Genomic DNA, 22,995 nt, shown 5'->3' on the forward strand with positions numbered 1-22,995 from the left:
GCCTAAAAAAGAAAACGAATGCAGCCACCACATCTAATGTGTCAGGGATTCACTATTATGCGCAGGCGCACTGGCGCCGCAAACCGGCAAACGCCTATGCGCATGCGCGTACGCAGAGGTGCCTTGAATAGTTAGAGGCTACCATGTAATTGTTCGAGGCTACCACGGAACAGTTCGAGGCTACCATGGAACAGTGTGAGGCTAGCATGGAATAGTTCGAGGCTACCATGGAAGAGTTTGAGGCTACCATGGAACAGTCCAAGGCTACATTGGAATAGTTTGAGGCTACCCTATCATATTTGGCGCCAAACGCCCTATTTAAGGGGAGTGGTCCCACTGATTCCTTGCTGTGTGATCTTCAGCTCTCCTATCTCCTGTACCTGAATTACCTGCTGTTCCTGATTATCTGACCTGGCTCGCCTTCGACCTTGATTACCTGCTGCCTGCCCTGACCTCGGCTTGTCTTGACTACTCTTCTGCCTCACCCTGATCTGCTAATCCGCTACCGGCTATTGGATCTGGACCTGCTCTTGGCCTGGCTGGGGAATACGGAGGACCGCGACCTGGTGTTAGCACGCAGCCAAATCCATCCCCACCATCAGGGGCCCTGGTGAATACCGGCTAGCACTTAGACTCCGTGCCTCTGGTGAACCTGTGTCCTGCTATGATATCCTGTCAGCATCCCTGTCCTGGGATCGCACATAGTTCCAGGCTCTTCATCAGGTGAGAAATTCCTACACACATTAGGCTCTGCCACGACATCCCTGACATAATGATTGGTAAGCTGTAATATGTGACATTTTTGGTTTTGGGTTTATTACGGCTGTAATGCAACTGATTGGGTGAATGAGCCCTTATATGGCGCCAGCATATTCTGTGGCTTTGTACAATGCACGTCTTACCAAAGCCTGGTGTGCTTCATTTTATAGAACACCAAAAGATGTCAGACAGGCAAGGGACAGGAAAACGCTCAGAACTGTGACTCATCTCCCAGAATAAATTCTTCCCTCCCAGCGCGTTCCGTCCTTGTCAACGTCACGGTTTGAGATATGTTCTCCCAGTGGGTTCACAGTACAGAATCGCACACACAGGATTGGGAGACGACCCCCCAAGAATGACCCTCATAGAGCTCTCCTCTGTAGGGAATATTCCTCCAGTCCACACATCGCCATTGGTACTCGGTGATTGTTTTATTACAATCATTATTAATACTGACACACACACAGCTCGGGTTTTATTTTACGTCACGTCGTTGATTTTTTTGAAAAATGATTGGATAAAAATGAGGTCATATAACCTCCATAATAACAAAGCAGAAATGATTGGATGCATGCAGTTGCAAATGAAAATCGATTGTATGAGCACACCACACATTATGGTTTAAATCTGACCTCCGCTCTTCCATTCAAGTGTAACTTTTGTTGAGGAAAAAAAAAAAAACCCTCCCCTTCTGTGTGATCTACACTCACTGGCCACTATATTAGATACACCTGTTCAATTGCTTGGTAACACAAATTGCTAATCAGCCAATCACATGGCAGCAACTCCAATGCATTTAGGCATATAGATGTGGTGAAGAAGACTTGCTAAAGTTCAAACTGAGCATCAGAATGGGGAAGAAAGGGGATTGAAGTGACTTTGAACGTGGCATGGTTGTTGGTGGCAGACAGGCCGGTCTGAGTATTTCTTGGATTTTCACACACAACCATCTCTCGGGTTTACAGAGAATGGAGGGAAAAAGAGAAAATATCCAGTGAGCGGCAGTTGTGGGGAGGAAAATGCTTTGTTGATGTCAGAGGTCAGAGGAGAATGGGCAGACCGCTCGTTACAACCAAGGTATGAGGAAAACCATCTCTAAATGCACAACACATGAAAACGTTGAAGCAGATGGGCTACAGAAGCAGAAGACCACACCGGGTGCCACTCCTGTCAGCTAAGAACAGGAAACTGAGGCTACAATTCGCACCGGATCACCAAAATTGGACAACAGAATATTGGAAAACGTTGCCTGGTCTGATGAGTCTGGATTTCAGCTGCAACATTCAGATGGTAGGATCAGAATTTGGTGCATGGATCCATCCTGCCTTGTATCACCGGTTCAGGCTGGTGGTGGTGTAATGTAGGGCTGCCACGACGCGTCAACGTAGTCGACTACCAAAAATCGTCGACGTGCGTGAAAGGCGTCGACGCGTCAACGCGTGACGTCACACGCCCCTGGGCCGGCTGCAGCACTGCTTGAAGTATTGCCGGCCGGGTGAAATCCCCCCCGGCTCCGTCCACACCGAGGTGAGCACTGACCGTCTCCTGCTCCCCCGTACTCCGCCACAGCTTCTGCCGCAACACATTCAGGTATTGTGGGAAGGTTTGATCTCTGGCGCCTGGAGAACTGCTGGCGATGATTGGCTGGCTTTTAGATGGAATGGGGCGTTCTGAGCCAATAGGAGATCTGTGTAAGATTCTGGTACCTTCGGTACCCTTCCAGCCCATTTCTTCCGCATTGCGTCCCACCTTTTCAGCTAGGTGGAACGCATATACCTGCCTATCTCTTTAAGCCGCATGACGTCATCACTAGGCGCCGCTCTGAGCGGCTATTTCAATCGCCGGCTTTCACTCACAAGGTGTTCGTGCAAACCGCTTGTTATACAGCCTTGTCTGACGCTGCCGAAGCTTCCAGCTATTTCCCCAGTATCTGGATAGACCGGAGTCTCGCTACTGATCCTGTATCTCGCTACCTGATCTTTATCTCATTACCGGACCCCTCATCTCTCTAAACCTACTAGTGATAAGTACCCCACAGGGGATTCCTTCCTATCAACTTACACTATCTACTCTTGCATACTAAGGACTGTTGCTATCTATGCATTACTATTTCTATCAGCTGCACTGTTACATAGATTGCTAGCTCTTGAGTCTACTACCATCTATATCCTTGCACTAAGTTAGCAATTCCTGTACACTTCATCTGCTGTCCCCTACCACCTGTTACTTGTACATGATTGCTAACCTATCTTCATACTATCTATCACCATCTGCTAACACTCCTGAACATTACTATTGAGTGCCTATCATTGCTATCACTACTCACGCCTGTCCTTTCAGCACATCACCTCTATACTATCGTATACAACTATCACTCCAGGAACATCTTATCTGAGTGTCTGTATATTTGCATGCTGAGGCAGGCTGGGCCACAATGATGAGTCTGGAGAGTTGGATATGGTAATTCAACACATCTCTACATGACTACTGAGTGGAAATTCTGCAGCTGCAAATCCAGTTCACTAAACAAACGCCGGAGCGTTACAAGCTGCTATGGGTGGAACGCAAATCGGTGGTGAGACACACACATGGTCAGGGAAGAGGCGCCGCACTTTCTGTGAGCTTGGGACAGGCAAGTATTACAGCGCGCTGCTTATACCGGGGATACCAGGATAACCCTGCATGTCAGCAGATATTCATTCCAAGGAGCGCAGTTATGATTTCATTGCAATTAGTGTTATAGCTGAAGTGTCATCTGCTCGTCATTTGCTTTTCCCTGGTGCCCCTCCCCCCATTATGAACATTCTAATGACCTTTTTATATAAAACCTTTCCTTATTGAAGTTTGAGTGACTATATCCCTGAGTGACACCACCATCCCTGAGTGACACCACCATCCCTGAGTGACCCCCATCATCCCCGAGTGACCCCCATCATCCCCGAGTGACCCCCCATCATCCCAGAGTGACCCCCATCATCCCAGAGTGACCCTCATCATCCCCGAGTGACCCTCATCATCCCCGAGTGACCCTCATCATCCCTGAGTGGCACCACCATCCCTGAGTGACCACCATCCCTGAATGACACCACCATCCCAGAGTGACCCCATCCCAGTCTGGGGTCTGTACTGAGAGGGGGCTTACTAAGGGGTCTGTATTAATTACAGGATTAATTAGCTAATCAAAAAAACACTCAATTAAGCAAAAAAAATAAAATAAAAATAATCGTTAGATTAGTCGACTAATCGTAAAAATAATCGATAGATTGTCGTCATACAAATTAATTGTTAGTTGCAGCCCTAGTGTAATGGTGTGAGGGGGGGGGGGTTAATGGTTCAGGCTGGTGGTGTAATGGTGTGGGGGGGGGGGTTGTAACGGTTCAGGCTGGTGGTGGTGTAATGGTGTGGAGGGGGGGCTGTAACGGTTCAGGCTGGTGGTGGTGTAATGGTGTGGGGGGGGGGGGGCTGTAACGGTTCAGGCTGGTGGTGGTGTAATGGTGTGGGGGGGGGGCTGTAACGGTTCAGGCTAGTGGTGGTGTAATGGTGTGGGGGAGGGGGGCTGTAACGGTTCAGGCTGGTGGTGGTGTAATGGTGTGGGGGGGGGGGGCTGTAACGGTTCAGGCTGGTGGTGGTGTAATGGTGTGGGGGGGGGCTGTAACGGTTCAGGCTGGTGGTGGTGTAATGGTGTGGGGGGGGGGGGGGCTGTAACGGTTCAGGCTGGTGGTGGTGTAATGGTGTGAGGGGGGGGGCTGTAACGGTTCAGGCTGGTGGTGGTGTAATGGTGTGAGGGGGGGGGGGGGTTAATGGTTCAGGCTGGTGGTCTAATGGTGTGGGGGATATTTTCTTGGCACACTTTGGGCCCCCTAGTACTGAGCATCATTTAAACGCCACACCCTACCTGAGTATTGTTGCTGACCATGTCCATCCCTTTATGACTACAGTGTCCCCATCTTCTGATGGCTCTTTCCAGCAGGATAATGCACCATGTCACAAAGCTCCAATCATCTCACCACTGGTTTCTTCACCATGACATTGAGGTCACTGTCCTCCAATGGCCTCCACACTCACCACATCTCATCCAATAGAGAACCTTTGGGATGTGGTGGAACGGGAGATTGGCATCATGGATGTACAGCCAACAAATCTGCAGCAACTGTGTGATGCCATCATGTCACTATGGAGCAAAATCTCTGAGGAACGTTTCCCGCACCTTGTTGTATCTATTCCACGGAGAATGAAGGCAAAAGGGGGTCCAACCCGGTACTAGCAAGGTGTACCTAATAAAGTGGCCGGTGAGTGTAAAACGCCAGCATATTCTATGGCACTGTACAAATAACAAACTACTCATGAATAACAATTTCCGTGATAATGGGCCCAAACCCCTATTATTGTGTACAACAAAATACTAAGAGAAAGATGGGGCTTTGTATGGGCAATTGGAGAGAGGATGATCACAATTACCACGCCATATAATCAATTAAAATTGCTCTCTTTATTGAACAGACATATATATATAAAAAGACAAAAAACAAAATATACTACAACTACATATAAAGACTGGATAAAAGAAAGACGCATATGTAGAAATATATTCCCATGGGGAATGCTGATACAGTGTATCTCATTAGATGTTACGGTCTCTAGATTGCGCGCTCTAGGGTCGCCAGCAAGCCAAACAAACGACTCATTTGGTAATCTTTATATTAAAGCCCCCTGTGCTCCATTTTATAAAACACCTAAAGATGTCAGACAGGCAAAGGACAGGAACTGTGACTCATCTCCCAGAATAAATTCTTCCCTCCCAGCGCGTTCCGTCCCTGTCAGCGTCACAGTCTGAAGTGATAGGTTCACCCAGCGGGGTGGCAGTACAGAATCGCACACACAGGATGTACGGAATATTCCTCCAGTCCACACATCGCCATTGGTACTCAGTGATTGTTTTATTACAATCATTAATAATACTGACACACACACAGCTTGGGTTTTATTTTATGTTGTTGATTTTTTTTTGGATAAAAATGAGGTCATATATCCCCCATAATAACAGAGCAAAAATAATTGAATGCATGCAGTTGCAAATGAAAACCGAGCACACCACTAGCGGCATTGCTGTGGGGGTGTGGCCTGTACCTGGGTGACACCTGCAGAGGGGTGACACCATCCTGAGGGTGGTGGAGGGTCCTGGAGGCAGGGCTCTCTTCAGCTGAAACATGCTGGCGCCTTGCTAGCCCTGAATAAGACTCTGCCCAGAGAGTGACAGTCTGGGCAAAGAGGCTGCACACTGAATCGCCTGCCGCCCAGGTGCATAAGGGGAGGAGGGGGGTCTGTACAGATGGGAGAGGGGTGGTCTATACTGATTAGAGGGGTCTGTACTGAGGGAGGGGGGGGGGGTCCGTACTGATGGAGGGGAGGTCTATACTGAAGGAGGGGGGGGGTCTGTACTGAGGGAAGGAGGTCTGTACTGAGAGGGGACTATACTTTATGGAGGGAGGGGGGGGGGTCTGTACTGAAGGAGGACTATACTTGGAAGGGGGTCTGTGCTGAGAGGGGACTATACTTGGAAGAGGGTCTGTACTGAGAGGGGACTATACTTTATGGAGGGAGGGGGGGTCTGTACTGAAGGAGGACTATACTTGGAAGAGGGTCTGTACTGAGAGGGGACTATACTTTATGGAGGGGGGGGGGTCTGTACTGAAGGAGGACTATACTTGGAAGGGGGTCTGTACTGACGGAGGGCGATCTATACTTAGTGTAGGGGTGATCTGTACTGAGGGAGGGGGGTCTTTACTGAGGGAGGGGGTCTATACTGATGGAGGGGGGGGTCTGTACTGAGGGAAGGGGGTCTGTACTGAGAGGGGACTATACTTTATGGAGGGAGGGGGGGGTCTGTACTGAGGGAGGACTATACTTGGAGAGGGGTCTGTACTGACGGAGGGGATCTATACCTAGTGGAGGGGGGTCTGTACTGAGGGAGGGGGGTCTGTACTGAGAGAGGGGTGTCTGTACTGAGGGAGGGGGTTTGTACTGAGGGAGGGGGGTCTGTACTGAGGGAGGGGGGTTTGTACTGAGGGAGGGGGGTCTGTACTGAGGGAGGGGGGTCTGTACTGAGAGAGGGGTGTCTGTACTGAGGGAGGGGGGTTTGTACTGAGGGAGGGGGTTTGTACTGAGGGAGGGGGGTCTGTACTGAGGGAGGGGGGTCTGTACTGTGGGAGGACTATAATTGCTGGAGGGAGTTCTGTACTGAGGGAGGGGGGTCTATACTTAATGAAGAGGGGTCTGTACTGAGGGGGCGTTTATACTGGTAGAGGGGGGGGACTGTACTGATGGGGGTCTTTATTGAGGGATGGGGGTCTATACTGAAGGATGAGGTTTCATATTTAGTGGGGGGGGGGGGGTCTATAATGAGGGAGGGGGGGGGTTTCTGTTCTTAGTGGAGGGTCAGGGAAAGTGTGAGAAGACCCACCTGCTTATGTAAACAAAGCAGGCAGATCTTCTCAGTGACAGACAGGGAGAGATCACAGGATTCAGCATAGCTGAACCTGCGATCTCTGTGTCTGTCACAGAACCCCCCCCCCACACATGTCAGTAAGCATGAGGCATACATTTAACCCTTCGATCACCCATAGGGTTAACCCCTTCCCTGCCAGTGTCATTATTACAGTGACAGTGCATATTTTTAGCATTGATTACTGTAGTAATGTCACTGGTACCCCAAAAGTGTCAAAAATGTCAGTTAGGGGTCCGATCTGTCCGCCGCAATGTCGCAGTCCCGCTAAAAATCGCAGATCGCCGCCATTACTAGTAAAAAAAAAAAAAACAATAAAAATTACATAAATCTTTCCCGTAGTTAGTAAACGCGATAACATTTGCGCAAACCAATCAAAATACGCTTACTGGGATTTATTTTTACCAAAAATATGTAGCAGCAAACAAATTGGCCTAAAATGTTAAAAAATTTTGATTTTTAAATTTTTTTTTGGGGAATGTTATAAAGCAGAATGTGAAAAATATTGTTTTTTTTTTCCCCAAATTTTTGCTCTTTTTTTGTTTATAGCGCAAAAATAAAAAATCGCACAGGTGATCAAATACCACCAAAAGAAAGCTCTATGGGTGGGTAAAAAAGGACGTCAATTTTATTTGGGTACAGTGAGGCAAGACCGCGCAATTGTCCGTTAAAATAACGCAGTGCCGAATCGCAAAATATGGCCTGGTCAGGAAGGGGGTCAAATCTTCCGGTCTTAAAGTGGTTAAAGTGTTGTCTATGGAAAACATAGGGTACTGAAGTTTGTCTCCCATTCAGGGGCGCGCACTCTGTTTACATCCCTGTAATAGGAAAAAAAAAAACATGAAATGGAAAGTCTATAAATAAAAAGTAAAATAAATAATAATATTTTTTTTTTAAAGAACCCCATCCCGCAGAAGTGAACGCATACTTAATTTGCACACACATATGTAAACGGTGTTCAAACCACAAATGTGAGGTATCCCTACGATCGTTAGAATGACAGCAATAATTCTAGCCCTAGACCTCCTCTGTAAATCTAAACTGGTAATTTGTAAAGGCATTTAAAGCATTGCCTACGGAGATTTTTAGGTACCGTAGTTTTTTGCCATTCCACGAGTGTGCACAATTTTAACCACTTAAGCCCCGGAAGATTTTACCCCCTTCCTGACCAGGCCCTATTTTGCGATTCGGCACTGTGTGACTTTAACGGACAATTGCGCGGTCGTGCGACGCTGTACCTAAACGAATTTGACGTCCTTTTTTTCCCACAAACAAAGCTTTCTTTTGGTGGTATTTGATCACCTGTGCGATTTTTTGATCATGCGCTATAAGCAAAAAAAGAGCGACAATTTTGCAAAAATAACAATATTTTTCACATTTTTTTATATGAAATTCCCAAAAAAAAATGTAAAAATCAAAATGTTTTAACATTTTTGGCCAATTTGTTTTCTGCTACATATGTTTGGTAAAGAAAAAAAAATCGCAATAAGCGTATTTTGATTGGTTTGCGCAAAAGTTATTTCGTTTACTAACTAAGGGAAAGATTTTTGTTGTTTTTTTTTTTTTAACGAGTAATGGCGGTGATCTGCGATTTTTTGCGGGACTGCGACATTGCGGCAGACAGATCGGACCCCTGACTGACATTATTGACACTTTTAGGGGTACCAGTGACATTACTGCAGTAATCAGTGCTATACATATGCACTGTTACTGTAAAAATGACACTGGCAGGGAAGGGGTTAACTTTATTGGGGAAGGAGGGGTTAAGTGTGTCCCTAGGGCACGTGTTTCTTACTGTGATTGGATGTGGCTTTTCATGTAACAGCAGAGATAAATAGATTTTTGTAAGATCTTACCGTAAAATCCTTTTCTCTTAAGCTCATTGACAGACGCAGTCCTCTTGATTAATATCAAATTGGGTTATGCTGCCCTCTACAGGAGTAGGACTAGGCAGAAAGAAAACGTTCTGGCCACACCTTAGGGGCAGTCCCAGAGGGTATATCCTCTCTCTCTCTGCTACAGGAAGTCAGTTATGTCACAAAGCAGTGTTAGAGAATTTAACCCAACCCAACTCAATGATAGAGGGGCGGGTACTACGTCTGTCAATGAGCTTAAGAGAAAAGGATTTTACGGTAAGATCTTACAAAAATCCATTTTTCTCTGTCGCTCATTGACAGACGCAGTCCTCTTGATTAATATCAAATTGGGACGTCCCAAAGCAGTGCCACAAATGAGGGGTGGGATAACAGAAATCAAAATTCAAATCCAGAAGGCCCAACCGGTGCCGACTAGAAGTCTTAGAGGCTCATCAAACAAAAGGATGAGGCTCAACTGATAATCCAACAGAAAAAAACCCTCGAGGTAGACCACCGGTCTCCTCAAATTGCGGCCTGCAAAACTTTGCGGCCAAAAGAGGCATCCGACGATGCCATCACATCAACCTTATAAAATTTTGTAAAGGTATGAACCGACGACCAGGTAGCCGCCTTGCAAACCTGGACCACTGACGCCTGATGGCGGAAGGCCCAGGAAGCACTGAGCGCCCGAGTGGAGTGCGCCTTAACAGGGAACAGAGGATTCCGACCCTTAATAGAATAAGCCTGTACCACCGTCTGTCTGATCCATTTGGAGATAGTCGCGGCAGATGCAGGCAACCCCTTTTTAGGGCCATCCGTGATCACAAAAAGTGAATCCGTTTCACGAAACGGGTCCGTAGTTTTCAGGTATACCCTGATTGCCCGAACCACATCCAAGGAATGTAACGCACACTCCCGAGGATGACTGGGCTTAGGACACAGGGAAGGTAACACAATATCTTCATTCAGATGAAACTCTGAAACCACTTTAGGAAGGAAGGATGGATTCGGACGAAGAACCACCTTATCCCTATGAACCACCAGATATGGGGAACGACAAGATAATGCGGCCAGTTCTGACACCCTGCGTGCAGAAGTGATGGCCACCAAGAAGGCCACCTTCTGGGATAAAGTAAGCAAGGGAATCTCCCTGATATTTTCAAAGGGAGGTTTCTGAAGAACCGACAACACCAAATTAAGATCCCAGGGCGGTAAAGGCGCGCGCACTGGCGGAGCCAAGTGCCGCACCCCCTGGATGAAATTCCGCACCAAGGAATGGGTAGCCAAAGGTTTCTGAAAGAAAATTGCTAACGCTGAAACCTGACCCTTGACAGTACTCAAGGCCAGCTTCTGCTCAACCCCCTGTTGCAGAAAGGCCAAGATTCGGGTCACCAAATAGGCAAGTGGAGGAAATCCAAGGGATTCACACCACGCAATATAAGACCTCCATGTGCGATGATAGACTTTTCTGGAAGTCGCTTTCCTTACTTTAATTAAAGTAGGAATAACTGAAGTTGACAATCCCTTGTCCTTCAGCACCTGAGTCTCAATAGCCAGGTCCTTAAAGCCAGCGATTGTAAAGCAAGATGGAAGATCGGTCCCTGAGACCGCAGATCCTCCCTGAGAGGAAGTCTCCCAGGAGCGTCCGCGACCAGCCTGACCAAGTCGGCGTACCCGGGTTGACGAGGTCATTCCGGAGCTACCAGGATAACTGGAATTCCCTCCACCTCTATCCTGCGCAGAAGTTTCGGCAGCAACTTGAGAGGAGGGAAGACATACAGTAGCTGATACTGTCCCCACGGGGCGACCAGCGCGTCTTCTGCATCCGCTCGAGGATCTCGGGAGCGGGCTACAAACCTCCGCACCTTCCTGTTGAGCCGAGCTGCCAACAGATCCACCTCCAGGGTGCCCCAATGAAGGTACAGCTGGTGAAAAACCTCTGGATGAAGAATGCTGGCCACTTCTATGGCCGCCAGGGCACTCTTGGTGTCCCCTTGGTAATTGACATGAGCCACGGCTGTGGCCCTGTCTGACTGGATCCAAACCAGGCTGCCCTGAAGCTGCTCGGTCCAGTAAATCAGACAAAGTCTGATCGCTCTCAGTTCCAATACATTTGTCTGTAACCTGGATTCTATCGGAAGAAATGATTTCCCCTAGTTGAGCATCGGAGCCCGAAGCCACCAGACCAGAGACTCCCTGGTCCGCTCGCTCAACCGGATCCGATTGTCCAGAGAATCGGGATTCCGATTCCATTAGAAAAGAATCTCCTTTCGGAGAGTTCAGGCATGAGACTGGGCATACGGTACTGCTTCTAAGAAGGCCACCATCAGTCCCAGGATCCTCATGCAAGTCTGAAGGGAAGACCAGTTGACGGATAGTAACATCCGAATCGTTCACTGAGTCTTCCAGCTCCTGGTGGGAACTAGGAATAATCCTTGGGAAAAGTGCAGAAAACGTTCTGCTCAAGGAACGGGAACTACCGCTCCCGGTTGCATCAAGTCCATTACTGCCCCCTGCAAAGCTTTTAAGCGATCCGGGGATAGTCGAATGTTTGAAGGGAAGAATCGCACCGGTGGAAGTGATCGAAACTCGATGTTGTATCCTGACCGTATGACCTCGCAAACCCCTTTGTTCGGGATTCTGGAAAGCCATGGATCCGGAAACCGGATTGGTCTTATCTTCAGGTTTGGCTGAGCCGGACCCTTGTTTACCCGACCAGCGCCCTTTGAAACCCCCTGCAGGGGCTTTGGAGGGCTTTGCCTTATCGCCCGCCCCAGCGGAACGAACAAACTTTTTATGAGCGGAAAAGGAAGGTCCTCGCCTGTTACGAGGTCCTTTACCCTTAGCAGTCTGTGGTAAAAAAGTGCTCTTGCCCCCAGTGAGATCCTTTATAATCTCATCCAAGGTGGCCCCAAACAGGCGATCCCCTTGAAAAGGGAGATTTGCCAAAGCTTTTTTGGAACCTTGATCCGCCGACCAGCACTTTAACCACAACACGCGTCTGAGGACCACTGCTGAAACAGATGCACGCCCTAGCAAGGGAGTGGCATCCAGAGCGGCGTCACAGATGAACTGTAGCCCTTGTATAATTTGCTCCAGCAAATCTGATACTGCCGGGGGGATACTTCTCCCCTTTATGTCACGGCGTAACAATTTGGTCCATTCTGTCAATGTTTGTGAGACTAAACCAATGGCCACCACTGGCCTAACTGTTGACCCTATCAGGGAAAAAAAGGAGCGGGATTCCGCTTCCACTTTTCGATCCACCGGATCCCTAAAGGACGGAGCGTCCTCCAATGGGATAACAGTGGCTTTGTTTAGTCTGGAAATCGGTGGGTCCACCACTGGTGGTACCGTCCATTTTTTAAGGAGGGATTCCTCAAACGGATAGCGCCTAGCAATGCGTTTGGAAATAGCAGGGGTTCGTTTCGGACGATCCCATTCTTCTTTAAGATTACCAAAACATTTGGGCAAGGGAAAAACCTTCGCCATTTTGGTAGGCTTTCTGGTACCAAAGGGAATTTCAGTGTCAGCTACCTCTGCCGGTGTAACCTCAAGGCTTAAGGTTTCCCGGACAGACATGACCAGTGCGTCCACCAACGCTTCTTCTTGCGCTATGGCGGAGGCAGAAACGTCCTCCTCACTATCTGAGGAGACCGTACCTGAGACAGCAGCCCCAGAAGAGGGGCCTGCAGCTGCAGTGACAAGCTCAGAATCCGTATCTGAAGTGTCAGATGAAATAGGGGTAGGCGGGGGTCACTTTCTTGCCCCCCGTCCCTGACAGGCTACCTCCACCCGGGATACCAAAGACTCCAAAACTGCTGATAATGCATCAATCACAAGTGGGGCACTGGAGGGTCCTGCGGCCACCTCGAGGGGATCAGGTGGGGATACATGTGTGGCAGGATCCATGATTAATCCCAGACACTTGCCAGCAAAAAAATAATTGTAAAGAAAAAAACTTTTTTTTTTTTTTTTACCTTTTGTAATCCCCCAGCGCAACAGCGCCCCTCAGTGTTACCTGCTTTGGACCCCACAGAGAGATAGAGAGACCCCAAGGCTCACCACCTGATGCACAGAAGTTTCTATCAACCTGCTCTCAGCGCTGTCTCTTACAGACAGGAAGTCCTTTGGATCCTTTTCCCGGGTAAAAGGAGGCGGCTCCGCCCCTTTACACGCCTTCCGGCGCCACCCATGCTACTCCTCGAGGTAGCTGGTCACTTCCAAAATGGCCGCCCCCATTGCTGGAGACACGAGGCTACGCCGCGCGACCTGCGGCCCCTGTGGAAAGATGGCAGCGGCCTGATGCGGCCTGCGGAAGGTAGTTTATCGGCCTGCAGGCGGTGTGCGGCCTGCGGGAGGATGGCGGCCTGCGGGAGGATGGCGGCCTGCGGATGGCGGTAGTCCAGGCACAGGCATCGGGCTGTATTGCAACCTTATGTATAAGGTAGGATGCTATCACCTTCTTACATTGCCAGCCACTGACTTCAGTCATGGTCCCTTTATAGTGCCCCTCATACAGTGACTCCCAAACCAAGCCTTCTGGTTCTTTTTCACTAAATCACCCTCTAGAGGGGATCTGTGACACCTGTTATAGGATAGAGGGGGGATCCAGGATCATGAGGGTTCGATCATCCCATGGAGGGGCCCGCGTCCACCCACAAACCCATCAGGGGGAGAGGGGGAACATATTACTCACCATACCGGAACAGGCGGGCGCCAACTCCTGACAGAACCCCTCTCCACCGAGGTGGGGGGGCTGTCGACCAATACGGACGCCGTGATTCAGTTTCCAACTGGTCGTCGTTGGCGTCCCGGCGAGACGTTTAACTCGCAGGGTCAGTCCCCGTCCAGTGGGACTATGTCGCGGCCAACCCAGCGCGGAGCTAGGGCCTGCACGCGCTCGTAGGCTGACTGGGGTGACCACTGGATCTCAACATCCAGCCCGTCGCCCAGTTTCAGCATACTTGCTTGAAGATCTCACAGGAACAACTGGAGAAAAAAAGCTGCCTAAAAAAAAAATTTCCTAAAAAAATCTTGCCAGGACCAAAGATCCCAGCAAGGAACTTAGGTCCTTACTCCTGACTAGACAGAAAAAAACTGACATCCTGTAGCAGAGGGAGAGAGGATATACCCTCTGGGACTGCCCCTAAGGTGTGGCCAGAACGTTTTTCCTTCTGCCTAGTCCTACTCCTGTAGAGGGCAGCATAACCCAATTTGATATTAATCAAGAGGACTGCGTCTGTCAATGAGCGACAGAGAAAATGGAAATCTGTTGAAATGAATGATTGGCAATATGCAACCATTTCAATCACTGTTCTTAACATCTATAAAGTGCATCTGAAATGAAGGTCCCCGGCTCCTCCTATGTACTACAAACGGGGGTTTTTGGACAGCATGCACACCCCTTCTCCATTTTCCTAGCTGATCCTGAACACAGACAGGCATTGCAATCATTGAATGATGATACAGAACTGCAGGGCACCTAATTGCTGTGTAATACGTCTCACTATCTCCATACATTCATCACTCCGTCATCTCATCCAATGCCATAATGGGATTCTGCACAGTTTAAATAAGGTGACGGAGAACCGCAGCATACAAGGGCCCTTCACACCGGCTGCCATGGTAACAAGGTGTCACAGGGGGGTTGAACTGACAGAGTGCAGCAAAGTGACGGAATTGGTGGGGACGTCACGGGGGGATCACGCGGAGGAGGCTCAGTGTACAGACACAGCGGACGTTGGCCACGGATTCGTCTCATTCTTCTACGATTATTATATGGGGATCCATTTATAGAGATCAGCAAAATGATGGCTAAAGTTCATGGTGTTTTTTTTTAGCTTAGCTTTATGTAAAAAAAGAAAATGGCATAATTCAGGAGAAAAAAATGTGGCCTACACACAGAAGAGACTATCAGGTGCACCCAGGGCTGGATTAACATAGAGGCTATTGGAGCTGCAGCTCCAGGCCCCTTCATTAGGATAGGCCCAGCATAGTGGTGTGAGTGAGTCACTATTGTTGCCCAGCCCTGCTCTGTGTGCAGTGTACACATGATTGATATGTAAATCACAGTGGCATTGATATGTAAATTGTTAGAACATTCATAGGGACTGTATGTCAAAGTCCCTGAGCCCTGGTCCACCATCACCTTTGCTGAATGCTGCCGATTTTGGGGATGTACAACAAGCCTTGCCTGCCATTGTCATTGAGCCTGCCATTAGCCTGTACTGCTAAGGTGAGCAGATGGATGGGGGGGGGGGGGGGGGGGTTATCCAGAGATAAACAGAGAAGGGATTACAGTTTGGAGGACCGTCATAACCAAAGAGGGGTTGTGCAGGGGGGCTGGGGTGCAAAGATGAGCATGTGGAGTTAAAGAGGTTGTACACCAGTCCAACTTTTTTTATTTTTTGGCAACCTGTAAGAGAAACACATAATGAGCTAGTATGCATCGCATACTAGCACATTATGCAATACTTACCTTAGAACGAGCCCCCGCCGTGCAGCCCGCTTACCTGTATGACGGGCGACATGTCCAGTCGCCCGTCTTCCGGGATCGCGGCATCCGGCCATCTGATTGGCCGGAGCCGCGGTGACGTCACTCCCGCGCACGCGCACAGGAGCCGACAGTCACGGCACGGGTCTCTGAAGAAACGGTGTTCCGTGAAAAAACCATACCCGTGAGAAAACCATACCCTCGTCACTTCCGGCGCACCTACGGAGGGTATGGATTGTTACACTTGCGGAGGTTACATGAAAACAGCAAATCTGCAACATGGGTCATCTCCGCTCCTATCCCTGTCACTTCCATGATCTCGGCTAATAAATATAAAAGCGGACAACGGAGCCGAGATCTCCATCATTTACATTTCATACGCCGCCGCTTTTATATTTATTAGCCGAGATCAGGGAAGTGACAGGGATAGAAGCGGAGATGACTCATGTTGCAGCCGAGCTGTTTTAATGTAACCGCCGCAAGTGTAACGTTACACAGACTACCGTTATAAGTCCATACCCTCTGAGCATGCGCACTTGTCAACTTCTCAGCTGTTCAATGATGTATCCGGGGCTCTGAGCATGCGCACTGTGACGCTGCTCAGCTGTTTCTGACAGGAAGTGACGTGGGTATGGAATTCTTACGAGGTATGGTTTTCTAACGTTACAACGGCACCAATGGCCGTTCCTTCAGAGCGCATGCGCCAGTGACATCACTGGCTGCATGTAAGGTAAATATCTCCTAAACGGTGCATGTTTAGGAGATATTTACAGTACCTATAGGTAAGCCTTATCATAGGATCACCTATAGGTAAAAGTGTCAGAGGAGGGTTTACTTCCTCTTTAAGCAGAGTTGATGGGGTGCAGGGGACGGTTTGGGGTGCAGAGGTTAACAGGGGGATTTAGAATGCACAGGTGAACTGAGAGGAGGAATATAGATGCAGAGAGGCAGGGAAGTGCCTGTCATAGTACATACTCCGTTACATGGTTGGTAAGTGTAAGGCTCCATGCACATCATGCAGATGTGACAGAGCATGCACATTCCCACATCCATCACGTGTAGGGTAGCCCCTCCCTCTCTAACCGCAATGTGGTTCCACCCACAGTTCGTAGCATGCCACATTACTACCCTGCTAAAACTACCCAAAGGCACCCTCTCTCTCTCTCTCACCCCCTCCTACTCTCTCTCAGCCCTCTCTCTCACACACCTCCTCCCTATATTTCACCCCCTTTCACCCCTTCTCTCTCTAACCCTTCCTCTTTCTCACACACTCCCCTCTCTCTCACCCCCCCCCCCCCTATTTAATTAAATTTAAATAAAAATTGAATTTGTTTGAGTCTTGAGGCACCCTCCAAAATGATGGACAGTCTCGAGGCACCCTCCAAAATGATGGACAGTCCCGAGGCACCCTCCAAAATGATGGACAGTCTCGAGGCACCCTCCAAAATGATGGACAGTCCCGAGGCACCCTCCAAAATGATGGACAGTCCCGAGGCACCCTCCAAAATGATGGACAGTCTCAAGGCAACCTCCAAAATGGTGGACAGTCTCGGGGCACCCTCCAAAATTATGGACAGTCCTGGGGCACCCTCCAAAATTATGGACAGTCCTGGGGCACCCTTAAATGTTATGGACAGTCTTATGACATATATATATATATATATATATATATACACACACACACACATATATATATATATACAGTATGTTAATACCTAGAGGTGAGCAGATTTTGCAACTGGTTTATTCACACGGACACAAGTCGGGAGATTGGTGCACTTTATTATGAACTATATTGTGTGATGGTAAGGGGTCCAAATACCTATTGCAGTGTGGTGTAGGTGTGATGGTAAGGAGTCCACATACTTATTGCAGTGTGGTGTAGGTGTCATGGTAAGGGGTCCACATACTTATTGCAGTGTGGTGTAGGTGTGATGGTAAGGAGTCCACATACTTATTGCAGTGTGGTGTAGGTGTCATGGTAAGGGGTCCACATACTTATTGCAGTGTGGTGTAGGTGTGATGGTAAGGAGTACACATACCTATTGCAGTGTAGTGTAGGTGAGATGGTAAGGGGTCCACATACTTATTGCAGTGCGGTATAGGTGTGATGGTATAGGGCCCACATACTTATTGCAGTGTGGTGTAGGTGTCATGGTAAGGGGTCCACATACTTATTGCAGTGCGGTGTAGGTGTGATGGTAAGGGGTCCACATACGTATTGCAGTGTGGTGTAGGTGTGATGGTAAGGAGTCCACATACTTATTGCAGTGTGGTGTAGGTGTCATGGTAAGGGGTCCACATACTTATTGCAGTGTGGTGTAGGTGTCATGGTAAGGGGTCCACATACTTATTGCAGTGTGGTGTAGGTGTGATGGTAAGGAGTCCACATACTTATTGCAGTGTGGTGTAGGTGTGATGGTAAGGAGTCCACATACTTATTGCAGTGTGGTGTAGGTGTGGTGGTAAGGGGCCCACATACTTATTGCAGTGTGGTGTAGGTGTGATGGTAAGGGGCCCACATACTTATTGCAGTGTGGTGTAGATGAGATGGTAAAGGGTCCACATACTTTAGACATTATTGTGCAACTACCACCATCTCCGGTGTGATTGCTCCTCACTCCTACCTGGAACGTGTGGGTCTTCCAGTCCGGTTGGGATCTTCCACTGATCAACCTGCAGCTTCAGCGCATTCACTTCATCAATGTCGCCGGGGACCCTGCGAGGACAAACACATCCTCATGTCATGGCGCTGGCTCAGCGGATTCACTCATTACAATCAAAGCCGACAATTCATCATTATATTACTGACACGTTTAAATATGACACAAGCTCCATCTTCTACTCCACTTATATTTCTGTAGCTAAACATAACAGTTAGGATTCCCTACATGCACTGCAATCCGAGGCCGCCGTGTGCTCCACTGTGTGTGACTGACAGGTGGACCTTACTGTTTTCTAATTCTGTATGGGAAGATACCTAAAATTATATCTTTCCTAAGTTTATTCAATGCTGACATCTCGTACAATTCTTTACAATATTTGCACTAGTGTTTGCACCAGAGGAGCTCACGCTCCAATGTCCTCCAACAGTCACACACTATTATTATTATACATTTATATAGCTCTGACATATACCACAGTGCTGTACAGAGAACACTGAGCCAGTCACATAAGTCTCTGTACCAGAGGAGCTTACACTCTAATGTCCCCCCCCCCCAATCACACACTATTATTATAATACATTTATAGAGTTGTGACATATACTGCAGTGCTGTACAGAGATCACTGAGCCCAGTCAGTGTCAGAAAGTATGGTTGTCAAGTCTGTGTCTGCACCTGTTGTTTTTCCTAGAGTAGTGAAGGCAATGAAGGGTGCTGGACCAGCGTGTATGGTTGTGCCAACCCTTTCACCTTGGCGTGGCAGAAGTGCGGCTGGAGGTCAGCAGACACCGAGGGGTGGAGTGCATGATGGATTGGATGATAGTGGGGGGGAGGTGGGAAGGGAATGAGAGTGGCTGGTGCAGAATGCAAGGTGAATGATGTGGAAGTTGGGGATGAATGATTGGGGGAGAGGGGTTAATGCAGGGGTTTTGGCTGAGGATGTCCAGGGGGACAGGGGCTCTGCCGTCCGGATTGTTGAATGAGGATATGGAATGGTTGGAGGCTAAAAGGAAAAAAGGTATGGGGCGGAGAAGGAGGAAGGATGTCAGTGCTCCTGAACCTGGGAGGGTGGAGGTATCATATGCTTTTGAGGTGTTTTCTGAGGTGGAGGGTGGAAGTTCTTCTGGTGATGAGTCAGTGATTTCTTTGGAGGAGGAATCACAAGGAGCATTAAAGCATGTAGGGTCTCCAAGTAGGGAAGCGGGTGAGCAGGCTAAGAAACGTGTACCTCAATAATCCTGATGGCGGTTCCCACTCCACTGAAAGTGGCGACCATTAATGTCGCCAGCATAAAATCAGTAAGTGCTCGTAACATGGCCTTATTTCTGCTCAACAGGTTTGATGCTATTTTTTTTTTTTGCAAGAGACCTGGTTGTCTAGTTTGGCCGATATTCATCTGGCGAAGAGGGAGTGGAGGCGCGGCCCCTCCTTTTGGTCTCTTGCGACCGAGTCTTACACTGGAGTTGCGGTACTTTTTTCCAGCATGGCAACCTGTCTGCGGATTATTGAGGTAGAAATGGGGAGATGCATGGTCTTGGACATCACCATGGGGGGGCAGGACCTGCGCCTGATTAACATCTATGGACCCCAGACAAAGTGGGACAGGAAATGCCTCTTCATGAAGATCAAGCCTTTTCTTTTTACAGTCCAGCAAGTTGTCTTCGGTGGTGATTTCAACACCGTCACTAGGACTTAGGACAGGAAAGGTACCAGAGCCAGGCTGGACTGTGATGGCTTTTTTTCAAATCAAATAGCTAGAAAGGCAGGTCTGGTTGATTTGCACATTCACTGCTGCCCAGATGACACGGGATTCACTTTTCAGCGAGGTAGTAGTCAGAGTAGAATAGATAGATTTTTTTTTTTAAAGGAGAACTCTGCCTTCTCAGCACCAGTGTGTCAGGCGGTGGAGTTTTCATATCACTGTATTCTGTCTGTGACTCTGAATAGCCCCAATACACCACCTAGGGGGAGGGGTACCTGGAAGCTGCATTCGGCACTCCTGGATGATGAGAAGTTCAGTCAATCCTTTGAGGATCATTTTCAGGCACTGGTATCGATCATGGGCTTTTGCAGCAGTAAGTCAGAGTGGTGGGAGCTTACAAAACGAAGGATCGTTGGGTTTTTCAAGGCCATAGGAAGAAATAAACGGCTTTATAAGCTTGATAGGCTTGTCTCGAATAATGGAGATCCTGGGATCATCTCTGAGGTTAAACTCTTGGTCAGGGAGTGTCAATATGACAGGCATGCCTCTTTGGTTCTGGGAAGGGATTATGGTAAATATCACTCACCCAACCCTTACCAGAATTGCAAACAAGATAGAACAGTTATGTCAGTTGAAGGCCTGGTTGACAGTATGGGTTCCTTGACTAAGTCCAAGTTGGGATCCTGGAAACCGCCAGGTCATATTATGCTGACCTCCTGGGCAGGAGGGACCTTGATTGGGCAGGCATGTCAAGTTTTCTGGATTTTATTCCAGGACTGGGAAATGGAAGTTCTCTGGTGAGTTTGACAGAGGACATCACTGCAGATGAGGTAGTTAAGGCGATTGATAAGCTTGCCATTAATAAGTCGCCTGGGCCAGATGGACTGACAGTCAAATTTTATAAGCACTTTAAGGTTACTCTGGCCCCTTATTTGGTGGAGGTTTTAAATGGCTGTCTGAGAGAGTGTTTACTCTCTCCCTCCATGGGACAATCTGCGGGGATTTTTCTGTCAAAGGGTAAAAATTCTTAGAGAATTGAGAATTGGCGGCCCATTAGCCTTCTCAATGTTGATAGGAAGATACTGGCAAAAAACATTTGCTGGTGTTTATCGTCTGTAACAGACAATCTACTTCCTCACCACCAGCACTGTTTGGTTCAGGGTAGAAGCACTTTTTCAGCGGTGTTAGCTGTCCGGAAGGCTTTGGAATAGTGCAAGGCTGCAGGCTGGGGAAAGTACCTGCTGGCTTTTGATCAGGCTAAAGTGTTTGATTGGGTCAATCATAAGTACCAATGGCTGCTTCTTGGCAAGTATGGCCTGGAGGGAGGCTTTATCAATTGGCTGAAGACTGTGTACAGAGGGGCTGAAAGCTTCATGCTTGTGAATGGTTGGATCGGACGGCCCTTTGAGGTTGGCTCGGGTGTGCGTCAGGGGTGTCCTTTGAGTCCTCTGCTATACGCATTCACAATCTATCCCTTCTTCAGGACGTTAGAGATCGGACCGTTGTGGAGGGTGCCTTTGGGAATTCCTGGTGAGCCCCCATTGAGGGTTGTGGCCTATGATGATGACATGTCTGTTTTCATCTCTGGGACAGAGGAGGTGGTATCGGTGATGGAGCAGTATGCTGAGGCATCTGGCTCAAAGAGCAATCAGGATAAGAGTGACGTTTTTTGGATGGGAGAGGAAGTGGATAGCTTTGAGCTTCCGGACACCTTCCCAGAGCCCGGCAGGAAATTAGACATCAAATTTGGTCCCGAAGATTACGGCCTTGCAAACTGAGAAAGCAGGCTATAAGATGCTGATGCCAAGGTTGCCAGCTGGAAGGAATGGAAACTTTCTTACAGGAAAGGGCTTGACCTGATTAAAACTTACCTGATTCCAGTATTTCTGTGGGTCAGCTTTGTCTGTGTTTTGCCAGTGTCTCTTTATGCAAAGATCTACAGTTGTTTCTTGCAGCTGTTATGGGGGAACAAACTGAACCTCATTATGAGGTCTGTAACCTACCTTCCCAGGCGGATGGGTGGCCTAGGTATGGTCAACTCGGTGGTATTCTTTTCACTGATGTTTTTGAAACATAATTTTGGTAACATACTGGCAGAGGAACCGCCTGGGTGGGTTGGTATTTTTCAGTCCTGGTTTAGGCCTTTTCTGCAAAGCTGGGAGAACGGTGGGCCAGTGAAAAGTCAGAGGGTCCGACATTTGCCACATTTCAAACGAAATTTATTGGATATTTCAAACTTTTTTAACAAATAAAAAACTGAAAAATTGGGCGTGCAAAATTATTTAGCCCCCCCCCAAAGGGAATACTTTGTAGCGCCACCTTTTGCTGCGATTACAGCTGTAAGTCGCTTGGGGTATGTCTCTATCAGTTTTGCACATCGAGAGACTGAAATTTTTGCCCATTCCTCCTTGCAAAACAGCTCGAGCTCAGTGAGGTTGGATGAAGAGCATTTGTGAACAGCAGTTTTCAGTTCTTTCCACAGATTCTCTATTGGATTCAGGTCTGGACTTTGACTTGGCCATTCTAACACCTTGATATGTTTATTTGTGAACCATTCCATTGTAGATTTTGCTTTATGTTTTGGATCATTGTCTTGTTGGAAGACAAATCTCCGTCCCAGTCTCAGGTCTTTTGCAGACTCCATCAGGTTTTCTTCCAGAATGGTCCTGTATTTGGCTCCATCCATCTTCACATCAATTTTTACCATCTTCCCTGTCCCTGCTGAACAAAAGCAGGCCCAAACCATGATGCTGCCACCACCATGTTTGACAGTGGGGATGGTGTGTTCAGGGTGATGAGCTGTGTTGCTTTTACGCCAAACGTAACGTTTTGCATTGTTGCCAAAAAGTTTGATTTTGGTTTCCACCTTTTGGTGTCTCCCAGGTGGCTTGTGGCAAACTTTAAACAACACTTTTTATGGATATCTTTAAGAAATGGCTTTCTTCTTGCCACTCTTCCATAAAGGCCAGATTTGTGCAGTATACGACTGATTGTTGTCCTATGGACAGAGTCTCCCA

The 22,995-nt window shown here is 48.2% G+C and overlaps 1 protein-coding gene across 2 annotated transcripts in view; it reads right to left on the reverse strand.

The window, feature by feature from the left end:
* The window catches only part of ARHGAP39 (Rho GTPase activating protein 39), a 257,679-nt gene that overhangs the window by 16,566 nt on the left and 218,118 nt on the right, over positions 1-22,995 (reverse strand). For both annotated transcript variants that reach the window (XM_082257586.1, XM_082257585.1), the window contains one exon: positions 18,241-18,332. In XM_082257586.1, coding sequence (XP_082113712.1) covers positions 18,241-18,332 — 92 coding nt within the window. The remainder of the gene's footprint in view (positions 1-18,240; positions 18,333-22,995) is intronic.

This window comes from Pelophylax lessonae, assembly GCF_965119305.1.
Source record: "Pelophylax lessonae genome assembly, chromosome: 5".
Taxonomy (NCBI): Eukaryota; Metazoa; Chordata; class Amphibia; order Anura; family Ranidae; genus Pelophylax; species Pelophylax lessonae.